The 12111-nt window shown below is 37.4% G+C and overlaps 1 protein-coding gene across 1 annotated transcript in view; it reads right to left on the bottom strand.

The window, feature by feature from the left end:
* Positions 1–12111, bottom strand: part of MAGT1 (magnesium transporter 1) — a 74909-nt gene that overhangs the window by 59556 nt on the left and 3242 nt on the right. Inside the window, exons 2-3 of the mRNA XM_059385084.1 lie at positions 5766–5935; positions 2141–2258 (exon numbers count right to left, since the gene is read on the bottom strand). Of these exons, the coding sequence (XP_059241067.1) occupies positions 2141–2258; positions 5766–5935 (288 nt within the window). The remainder of the gene's footprint in view (positions 1–2140; positions 2259–5765; positions 5936–12111) is intronic.

The following is a 12111-nucleotide window of genomic DNA, read 5'->3' as shown; positions in this document are numbered from 1 at the left end:
TATCCAGGGCACCTTGGTGGCTCAGTCAATTAAGGGTCTGCCTTTGGCTTGGGTCATGATTTCAAGGTCCTGGGAACAAGTCCCACATCAGGCTTCCTGCTCAGTGGAGAGTCTGCTTCTCCCTCTGCCCCTCCTCCCTCACTCATGTGTGCATGCTCTCTCTTTCTTGTAAAAATAAATAAATTAAAACTTTAAAAAAAAAGAAATAAAAGATATCCAAATTGGTAAGGAAGAAGTCAAACTGTCACTATTTGCAGAGGACATGATACTATACATAGGAAAACTTAAAGATTCCACCAAAAATATATTAGTACTAGTATATGAATTCAGTGATACTATGGAATACAAAATTCATATATAGAAATCTGCTGCATATCTATACACTAATAGCTAAGTAGCAAAAAGAAAAATTATGAAAATAATTCCATTTACAATTATACCAAAAAGAATAAAATACCTAGGAATAAATATAATCAAGGAGGTGAAAGACCTTTACTCTGAAAACTATAATACATTGGTGAAAGAAATTGAGGACAACACAAACAAATGGAAAAATATACCATGCTCATTGATTGGAAGAGTATTGTTAAAATGTCCACAATACCCAAAGAAATCTACAGATTCAATGTAATCCATATCAAAATACCAATAGCATTTACCACAGAACTAAAACAAATACTCCTAAAATTTGTATGGAACAACAAAAGATCCCAAACAGCCAAATCAATCTTGAGAAAGAAGAAGAAAGCTGGATATATCAAAATCCCAGATTTCAAGCTATACTACCAGGCTAGGTAATCAAAACATTATGGTACTAGCACAAATACAGACACAAAGATCAATGGAAGAGAATAGAGAGCCCAGAAATAAACCTACACTTATATAGTCAATGAATCAAGAAAAAGGAGGCTAGAAGATACAAAGGGGAAAAGATGGTCTCTTCAACAAACTATGCTGGTAAAAGTGGACAGCTACATAAAAGAATAAAACTAGACCACTTTCTTATACCATATACGAAAACAAACTTAAAATGGATTAAAGACCTAAATGTAAGACATAAAACCATAAATCTAAAGGAAAACATACACAGTAATTTCTTGGACATTGGCTCCCAAAACATATTTATGCATATGTCTCTTCAGGCAGGGGAAATTAAGTAAAAAATAAACTACTGGGACTACACCAAAATTAAAAGCTTTCGCATACTGAAAGACACCAACAAAATGAAAAGGCAACCTACTGTATAGAAGAAGATATATGCAAATGACATATCCAATAAGGGGTTACTATCCAAAATATATCAAGAACATACATAACTCAACACCAAAAAGAACCAAAAAATCCAATTTAAAAATGGGGAGGGGGGCTCCTGGGTGGCTCAGTCGTTAAGCGTCTGATTTCAGCCCAGGTCATGATCCCAGGGTCCTGGGATCGAGCCCTGCATTGGGCTCCCTGCTTCTCCCTATTGAGTATTTACCCAAAGAAAATGAAAACGTGAACTAGAAAAGATATACAAATTCTTATTTATTGCAGAGACATTTATAATAGCCAAAATATGTACACACACACACACACACACACACACACACACACTCTATCACTAAGCCATAAAAAAGAATGAAATTTTGCCATTTATGACAACATGGCTGGACCTAGAGGGTATTTTGCTAAGTGAAATAAGACAGAGAAGGACAAATATCATATGACTTCACTTACATGTGGAATCTAAAAAACATACAAACAAATAGACTCAGAAAAACAGAGAACAAACATGGTTGATAGTCAGAGGGAAGTGGAGATGGGCAAAATAGGTGAAGGGGATTAAGAGGAACAAACTTCTGGTTATAAAATAAGGAAGTCACAGAAACGTAAATTATAGCATAGGGTATATAGTCAATAATATTGCAATAACATTGTGTGGTAATGGACAGTGATTACCCTTATGTTGAGCCCTAAGTAATGAATGGAACTGTCAAATCACTATGTTGTACACCTGAAAGCAATATAACAACATATACCCAGTATACTTAAATAATAAGAAATATATAAATAAAACTTCTTGTGCCTATTGAAAAAGATATATTCCACTTTATCTATAGTTAACTTATCCCTACTTAATAACATAAGCCAAAGATCTTACCATCTGAAATACATCAGAGCCTTCATCAAAATCCACCATAGCAAAAAATATCCTATTGGTAAATGCACTGGAGTATCGCCAGGAGTTTGCCAGGATCTGGAATTCTTCATCAGCTTGCCTGGATATAATCAGATAAATGAAGATAACATATAAAACATTTTTTAAAGACTTTATTTATTTGACAGAGAGAAACACAGCGAGACAAACACAAGTAGTGGGAGTTGGAGAGGAGGAAGCAGGCCTCCCTCCAAGCAGGAAGCCAGATGTAGGGCTCAATCCCAGGACCCTGGGATCCTGACCTAAGCCAAAGGCAGATGCCAAACAACCGAGCCACCCAGGCACCCCCATATATTTTAAAATGAACATTTTAAAACATTATTTAAAAATAATAATACATTATTTTAAAAATACTTTAAAAATACATTAAAACATTTTTTAAAAACCATTATTTTTAAATGAACATTTTAAAATGAATAGAGCCGGGGCGCCTGGGCGGCTCAGTGGGTTAAGCCGCTGCCTTCAGCTCGGGTTGTGATCTCGGGGTCCTGGGATTGAGCCCCACATTGGGCTCTCTGCTTGGTGAGGAGCCTGCTTCCCTCTCTCTCTCTCTCTCTCTGCCTGCCTCTCTGCCTACTTGTGAACTCTACCTGTCGAATAAATAAATAAATAAAATCTTTAAAAAAATAAAATAAAATGAACAGAGCCAAAGAAGCAATAGCAGTTTTTGCCATGGGAGAAATATTTTTGAGAGATAGACAGACAGAGACACAGAGAGAAGGAGAGAGGGAGAGTGAGAGAGAGACAAACATCAGTCAGGTTCTGTTGACAGGGTCAGGACAAACCTTGGAAAATATTGCCATTGTTTTGGCATAAAAGAAGCCTTATTCTAAGTGTTGGGAATTTCAATAGAAAGTAGTTACTTGATTCAGCTTCATACATTGTGCTTGTTTCTTATCTCAGAGGTCTTTAGGCAGTCATTGGAAAAATCCAGCTAATTGTCTGAACAATTTTTAACATCCTAAATTATTTTTAAGGGTTCAAAGACGAGGTTGAAGTATTTCCAGAGAAAGTATACTATAATAGTAATCCATTTTATAAATCTAACATGACATTATTTAGTAAATAAAAATATAGTCAGATGAATTATTAGGGTGAAAGATAACAAGGATCTAGGGAATTGAGATTAATTAAAACCTCAAGTCATATTTGACTTTTCCCTTATTGCCCATATGCTTTCAGTTTCCAAGATGTGATAATTCTTCATTTGCGATTATCTTTTCACTCCATCCCTTCCCATTTATTTTCACTGCTATCAGCTAAAGTCAGATCCTTAATATCAGATGTTACAATATAAAACGTTGACTCTAGTTTCTCCTCTTCCAATCCTTCTTACACTACAATATACATCAGTCTTCCTAAATTACTATCTTCCTGAAACTCCTACTCTTCTCCACTGTTGCTTTTCTGCTACCTTCAGAACAGTCTCCAAGCTTTTCACTGGTTATTCAAGGTTCTTTATCATCCAGTTCCAATAAGGCAACTAAATATTAGTAGCCTTACTACTTATCAGTATAAAACAAGATCTCTTAATTCTGGCACTTTATTTACCACTATCTCTGTACCCCTGCACTTATCTTTACTTCTAACCAAAATATCCTGCTTCTATCTAAATCTGATCCATCTATCTAGCCCTAATACAAATCCCTTCGTCTCCATTAGACCAACCCAATCTTCCTGTTATATGTCTGTCCTGAAGTTCTGTAGTATATATATATTTTTACAGATTTTATTTGACAGACAGAGATCACAAGTAGGCAGAGAGGCAGGCAGAGACAGAGAATAGAGGAAACAGGCTTCCCGCTGAGCATAGAGCCTGATGCAGGGCTCAATCTCAGGACCCTGCGATCATGACCTGAGCTGAAGGCAGGGGCTTTAACCCACTGAGCCACCCAGGCGCCCCTCTGTATTATTTATAATGCACATAATCCATTTGGTACTTACTTATAAATTGCCCTATAATGGAAGCTAAATTTTCACATGCGGAATTCATTTTCCTAGCCAATGATAAGGGTAGGATATCTTATACTTCTCATCCTGATAGCACCAAATATATAGTATTATACACACTGCTGTTAATTTTATTTTTTGAATGAGTTTAGGAAAATGTGAGCTAATTTTAAATTTGGTCTTATAGAAAGATACTAAAAAAAACTTAGTTTAATAAGAATGTCATTAATTTGCATTTAGTACAGAATTATGAAGAAGTTTGTGTTTGTTCCCTAAGATTTTGTATACTCCTGACTGCTGAGTGAAATGACTAAATTAAGAGTGATTCCAGATTTTAAGTTTATGCATAATTAATACCTACTATCCAACATATGTACCCAAAAATAAGTACTCTGGGATCAAATATCTTGACTATCTCCTACCTCTGGGGGAAAATCCTTTAAGAAGAGTTGGCAAGTCTTGGGGTAGCATAATGCATATTCTAAAAAAAATTGCCTAATCCTTCACATGGACACACAGGCTGTCAGAATTTGGAAAGCCTTCAAGAGTTTATTAAATAAGTTCTTCACAGGGTAGCTTTGTCATTTTATTTAACATGAATTCCCTGGTCACATATTGATCTAAAAATATAAGTTAAAAAAACACAAAAAGCAAAAGCTAACCTATGTTTTAGTACCCACTATTTTTAATTTTGTTTAAAGAAATATATCCTGGGATGTCTGGGTGGATCAGTTGGTTAAGCGTCTGCCTTCAGCTCAGGTTATGATCCTAGAGTCCTGGTCGAGTTCCGTATCAGGCTTCTTGCTCAGTGGGGAGCCTGCTTCTCCCTCCACCAGCTACTTCGCCTGCTTGTGCTCATTCTTGCATTCTCTGACAAATAAATAAATAAAATCTTTAAAAAAATAAATAAAATAAATATAGTCTTTTTGTTAAAAGAAATATCAATCTTTTCCCCCAAGATCATTTAGAAACAGTAAAATAAAATCAATAAACCAATGTTTGATGAAAGTTTAAGTGAGATTAGTCTCCATTTCCAAGGTTTTTAATCACTCAGAATAATCTAGAAAAAAAGGAAATATCTCTAAATCATACATCTTTATTTTCTAAAAACATTCTCTTGTAATTCCAAATTGGGATGTAGCTATCATTATTGCATTATTAAGTATCTCTAGCTTTGGGTAGACCAGGTAAAAGATTCTGGAACCTATCTCTTCATAAATGAGAGAATATTTGCTTTACTTACCTTCTGGGCTTGTTGTATAAAATAAGAGTACGAACCTGAAAGCACTGACAAATAATAAAATACTACATCAATCCAACTGGCATACATTTATATAAGTTGATACCAATTTATACGATGATTATTCAATTTATAAGTTATTCCTATCATGGCCATCACAATACTTTATCCTTGCTCTTTGTTCCCACTTTGTGCCCACTAATGTGGGCAACCAAGAAATGACTATAAAAGGGGCAGTATGTGCTACTACAGACATCCTAAGTAAGACACACACAATAATTGTTTATGTACCCACTGAACTAATTTGGTTATTCTGGGATTGAGAAATGGTTAAAAAATTATGTTATTTAATTTTAAAGTGTAGTTGAAAGTTCATACTTGCACACAACACACTGTCTGTGAAGTTGGAGAGCAGTGAACATGACAATAACGGAGTAGTTTCTTGGTGGGGCTTTAACAAGGCGACGGAACTTGTCTCCATTCATTCTTATTACAGGTCTTTTATTGGTCCATTCCATCAGTTGACTAACCTTTTCTGATAACACCATCTAAAAAAGAAAAAAAGGGAGGAACATGGTGTTAATGTTCTCAGCATGGCATTTGAAGTTCCTTTAAAAAAAAAAAAAGATTTCATTTATTTATTTGACAGAGAGATCACAAGTAGGCAGAGAGGCAGGCAGAGAGAGAGGGGGAATCAGGCTCCCTGATGAGCAGAGAGCCCAATGTGGGGCACAATCCCAGGACACTGAGACCATGACCTGAGCTGCAGGCAGAGGTTTAACCCACTGAGCCACCCAGGCACCCCTTGAAGTTCCTTTTAACTAGGCAACTTACCTAAAACAAAGACTAACAAGCAGAGGCATATAGAAAATGTGAGAAACCTAAAAATAAAATCTGGTAATTGGGCCTGATAATAATTATTCTTAAAATTCTATTATTTCATGATGAGATTTAATCGGATACCACACTGTTGATGTGAATTACTTATTTATACTAATAAACAAAATATAAAATCATAAAACATTTCATTTGCCAAAGATTCCAAAGAATGTTGAGTTAAACCAGTTAGTTTTTTTTTTAAGATTTTATTTATTCATTTGACAGAGAGAGACACAGTGAGAGAGGGAACACAAGCAGGGGAAGTGGGAGAGGGAGAAGCAGGCTTCCTGCCAACCAGGGAGCCTGATGCAGGGCTCAATCCCAGGACCCTGGAATCATGACCTGAGCCGAAGACACGCTTAACAACTGAGCCACCCAGGTGCCCCAAACCAGTTAGTTTTGTACAAGATTTTGCTTCTCAAAACCAAAACAAAATAAAAACAAAACACACCTATAAAGAAGCTGGAGTATTAAAACAATCTTGAAAATAAAGAATAATAATGGGAGGGGACACCTGGGTGGCTCAGTCAGTTAAACACCTGCCTCTGGCTTGGGTCATGATCCCAGGGTCCTGGGATGAATTCCCACATGGGGCTCCTTGCTCAGCAGAAGCCTGCTTCTTCCTCTGCCTTCTGCTCCCCCTGCTTGTGCTCTCCCTCCCTCTCTCTCTGAGAAGCAAATAAATAAATAAATAAATAAAATCTTTTAAAAAAATAATAAAATGGGGTATCACTCTACCTGATTTTAAGGTTTACTATACAGCTATAGTAAGCAAGGCAGAGTGGTACAGATGAAAGAATAGACTCATAGATCAATGGCACAGAAACAGACCTACATTGAGTATAGACAACTGATTTTTCATAAAGGTGCAAAAACTCAGTAAAGCAAGGCTAGTCTTTTCAACAAATAGTGCTGGAGCAATTGGACATCCATTATCAAAAATAGGAATCTCAAACTAAACTTCATACTTTATACAAAAATTAAGTCAAACTGATTATATACTTAAACATAAAAATGAAAACTATGAAATTTTAGACAAAAAGGAAAAAGGGGAACCTGGCCAGCTCAGTCAGTGGAGCATGCGACTTTTGATGTCAGGATTGTGAGTTCAAGCCCCACACTGGGCATACAGCTTATTCCAAAAAATTTGTTTCAGAAAAAAATTAGGAGAGAACATTCAGGACCTTGGGGTAGGGAAAGAGTTCTTAGACCTGAAGCCAAAAAGCATGATTCATAAAAAAGAAAAAAAAAGATAACCTCACCAAAATAAATTTTTTTCCTCTAGGAAAGACCATGTTAAGAGGAGGAAAAGACAAGCTACAGAGTGGGAGGAAATATTTCCAAACCATGTATCTGACAAAGGATTAATAGTTATACTTTTAAAAACCATCAAAACTCGGGGTGCCTGGGTGGCTCAGTCAGTTAAGTATCTGATTCTTGATTTCAGCTCAGGTCATGATCTCAGAGTCATTGGGATCAAGCCCCATGTTGGGCTCCGTGCTTAGCAGGGAGTCAGCTTGAGATTCTCTTCCTCTTCCTTTGTCCCTGTTCACATGCATGCGCTTGCTCTAATAAATAAGTAAATAGAATCTTAAAAAATATTGAACTTGCTTTTCCCAGGAAGGGAATAGTAACATGGATTGTAAAAATGCATGATTTGCCTTTAAAGCATGGCTGAATTCAGCCTATACTGAAAAAAATTTCCTGAGTATACCTATGAACAACAGAGAAAAAAATGCAAAAAATTAGTTTTGTAGCACATTCAAAATAATTCTGGTAAAAGCCATAAAATGAGTATGTCACAAATGGAAAACCACAGACTCTAAGCCCACAGAGAAATATACACACTCTCAAAAGATTAGTAAAACAAATAATTAACAAGATTTGTGGAACAATGATATGGAGGAAACAGATCACTCTAAACAACGGTTTTACAACAGTGGCAATAGTGACATCTTGACCCAGATAATTCTTTATTGTCTAGAGTTGTCCTGCACATTGTAGGATGTTGAACAGCATCCCTCATCTTCACCCACCAGATGCCAGTAGTACCCCGACCTTCAACTACAACAACCAAAAATGTTTCAGACATTGCCAGATAACCAACCCCAAGGAGCAAAATTCCCCTCCTCCCTCATTGAGAACCATTGCTGGAAACTGAAAAGAATTTTCACAGTATAATATGTTTTTATCATCTTATTATATAGTCAATTTTTAATTCATTACTGATCAAAACACAATATAAAAGATAAATGTGGCGATAAAGTAAACCAAAACTTCCCAGAGCAAGCCCTCAGCATAATGGGTACTAAACTTTCTAGACCCAAGTTTCTACAAGTGTGGCTGGTATAAAGGAGCTTGTTAGATGTTAAGACTTCCAGATTTCATCCTCTAGTAAATCTGATTCAGTAAGTCCACTGTAGGTTCCAAGAGTATGAAATTTTAACAGGTAACCCAAGTGACTCTTTATAGACACTGAAGTTTCAGAACTACTGTTATACATTCTCATTCTTAAGGGCAGGAACTACATGTTATATAAATACCTATGCATAACATAGGGAATTTAAATAAACGTTAAGCTATTCAAATGATGAACAACAGGAAAAAAATACAACATTCCTAATAATTAAACACTACCTGATCTCTCTAGAATGACTGAAGAATATGATATATTTTAGGTAACTCAAATGTAACATCTTAATGATTGAGACACTTTTAAAAAAATTCCAGTAGAGTTAATATACGGTGTTATATTAGTTTTAGGTATACAACATAGTGATTAAACAATTCTATATATTACTCAGTGGTCATCAGAATAAGTGTACTCTTAATCCCCTTCACCTATTTCACCCATCCCCCATCTACCTCCTCTTTGGTAACCACCTGTTCATTCTCTATAGTTAAGAGTGTTTTTTAAAGAGGCAACCCACGGAATGGGAGAAGATATTTGCAAATGACAGTACAGACAAAACGCTGATATCCAGGATCTATAAAGAACTTCTCAAACTCAACACACACAAAACAGATAATCATGTCAAAAAATGGGCAGAAGACATGAATAGACACTTCTCCAATGAAGACATACAAATGGCTATCAGACACATGAAAAAATGTTCATTACCACTAGCCATCAGGGAGATTCAAATCAAAACCACATTGAGATATCACCTTACACCAGTTAGAATGGCCAAAATTAACAAGACAGTAAACAACGTGTTTTGGAGAGGATGTAGAGAAAGGGGAACCCTCTTACACTGCTGGTGGGAATGCAAGTTGGTACAGCCACTTTGGAAAAGTGTGGAGATTCCTCAAGAAATTAAAAATAGAGCTTCCCATGGGACGCCTGGGTGGCTCAGTTGGTTAAGCAGCTGCCTTCGGCTCAGGTCATGATCCCAGCGTCCTGGGATCGAGTCCCACATCAGGCTCCTTGCTCGGCAGGGAGCCTGCTTCTCCCTCTGCCTCTGCCTGCCATTCTGTCTGCCTGTGCTCGCTCTCCCCCCCCCCCCGATAAATAAATAAAATCTTTAAAAAAAAAAAAAGAGAACCAGAGATTTTAAACATGTGACAATTTCATTTGTCAGATTTCAAAGCAATGTCAAAAAATGTAGAAGTTTTTCCAACAACAGCCTGCCTTGTCAAAATATGCAGTCAAAATTGCTGTTTTGTCAAAATTATTCTATTTTCTGAATATCCATAAAAACATCACAAAAAGATCAGGCAAAAAATATTTCACTACTGCAGAGGAACACAGTCTTATTTTCTAATATTCATCTAATGTCTTCTACATGCAAAGGATGGCATTATATATCTGTTATAGCCCACATTTAATTTTCACTTTACAGCCCTCATTTAATTTTCACAATATGCAAACAGGCATTTTTGCATTCTACTGATAAGGAAAATGAGACTCAGCAACTGGTTAAGGATCATTAGGGTCGCATTAACATATACGTTCTTTAAAATTTTACTGTTTTTTGGGCGCCTGGGTGGCTCAGTGAGTTGAGCCACTGACTTCGGGTCAGGTCATGATCTCGGGGTCCTGGGATGGAGTCCCGCATCGGGCTCTCTGCTCGGTGGGGAGCCTGCTTCCCTCTCTCTCTCTCTGCCTGCCTCTCTGCCTACTTGTGATCTCTTTCAAATAAATAAATAAATAAAATATTTTTAAAAATTAAAAAAATAAAGTTTTACAGATTAAAAAAAAACCTGATAAATGGGCAGAAATCTATCTTCCTAGCATTATTATAATCAGGTTTTGGTATGTTATGTGCATTCACTGTTCTCTATATTTCATTTTATTTCTCTATTACAGATTCCCAGAAGTAGATCAAGATACATGGATCATTTTATCAAAGGCCATGTTTTTTCATGGTTATCGTGCTGCCTTCCTAAAATGACAACAGATGCAAGGACAAACAACTCCCCTTCTATCACAGACGGATATAATTCATCATAAAAAAATAAAACAAGTCATTGCAAAAGAAGTCTTCGTGACCTAGCAGACAGCATTGGGTTTGGAGTCAGACCAGGGGTGGAATCTCAGCTCAGTCTCTAGAGCTGTCTTCTTTGGGGAAGTCCCCAATAACCTCTCTTCTTAATCTCTCTTCCCTCATCTTCCTAAATGGGTTAATACTTACTCTGCAGGGTTATTGTGAGGATTATAGATAATGCATATAAACCATTGTGCCTGGCATATAAAAGGGCACTGAATAAATATTAGAGAATAAGTCAATGTTCCTGTGAAAACACTACTATAGGTATAAATAATCAGGTAAGTAGGATGGCATTACATTTAACAATAGACAACCAGGAGGAACTTGAGTGATTTTTAACTGTATAAATTTAGGAAAAGTTTCTTTTTAATTTTTTTATTTGTCAGAGAGAGTACAAGCTAGTGGGAGAAGCAGTGGGAGAAACAGGCACCCTGCTGAGCAGGAAGCCTGATGTGGGACTCGATCCCAGGACCCCGGGATCACATGAGCTGAAGGCAGACACTTAACCAACTAAGCCACCCAAGCATCCCAAAAAGTATCTTTTTAAAAGGAATACTTAAGATTATAAGCCCAGGCATCAACCTACTATTTAAAGCCACATCTACTATGGTGGATAGACCTGGGATTTTTTTTTTAATGTTTTTAAAAAATTGACCAAATGAAGTACTCTACAAAAGAACACCTATATGTTAAAATTGTCTCTGAGTAGTATACTTCTGTAAATATTTTTAAAAATTTTTTAAAAGGGGCGCCTGGGGGATGACTGAGTGGCTCAGTCGGTAAAGCGGCTGCCTTCGGCTCAGGTCATGGTCTCAGGGTCCTGGGATCCAGTCCCACATCGGGCTCCTTGCTCTGCAGGGAGCCTGCTTCCTCCCTATGCCTCCGCCTGCCACTCTGCCTGCCTGTACTCTCTCTAGCTCTCTGACAAATAAATAAAATCTTAAAAGAGGGGGGGGGGGGCGCCTGGGTGGCTCAGTGGATTAAGCCGCTGCCTTCGGCTCAGGTCATGATCTCAGGGTCCTGGGATCGAGTCCCACATCAGCTCTCTGCTCAGCAGGGAGCCTGCTTCCCTCTCTCTCTCTGCCTGCCTCTCTGTCTACTGTGATCTCTCTGTCAAATAAATAAATAAAATCTTGGGACGCCTGGGTGGCTCAGTTGGTTAAGCAGCTGCCTTCGGCTCAGGTCATGATCCCAGCGTCCTGGGATCGAGTCCCACATCGGGCTCCTTGCTCCGCGGGGAGCCTGCTTCTCCCTCTGACTCTGCCTTCCACTCTGTCTGCCTGTGCTCGCTCTCACTCGCTCTCTCTCTGACAAATAAATAAATAAAATCTTTAAAAAACAAACAAACAAACAAA

This window comes from Mustela nigripes, chromosome X (genome assembly GCF_022355385.1).
Source record: "Mustela nigripes isolate SB6536 chromosome X, MUSNIG.SB6536, whole genome shotgun sequence".
Classification (NCBI taxonomy): Eukaryota; Metazoa; Chordata; class Mammalia; order Carnivora; family Mustelidae; genus Mustela; species Mustela nigripes.
The sequence above is the reverse complement of the archived record's forward strand: the minus strand, read 5'-3'. Positions and strand labels throughout refer to the sequence as shown.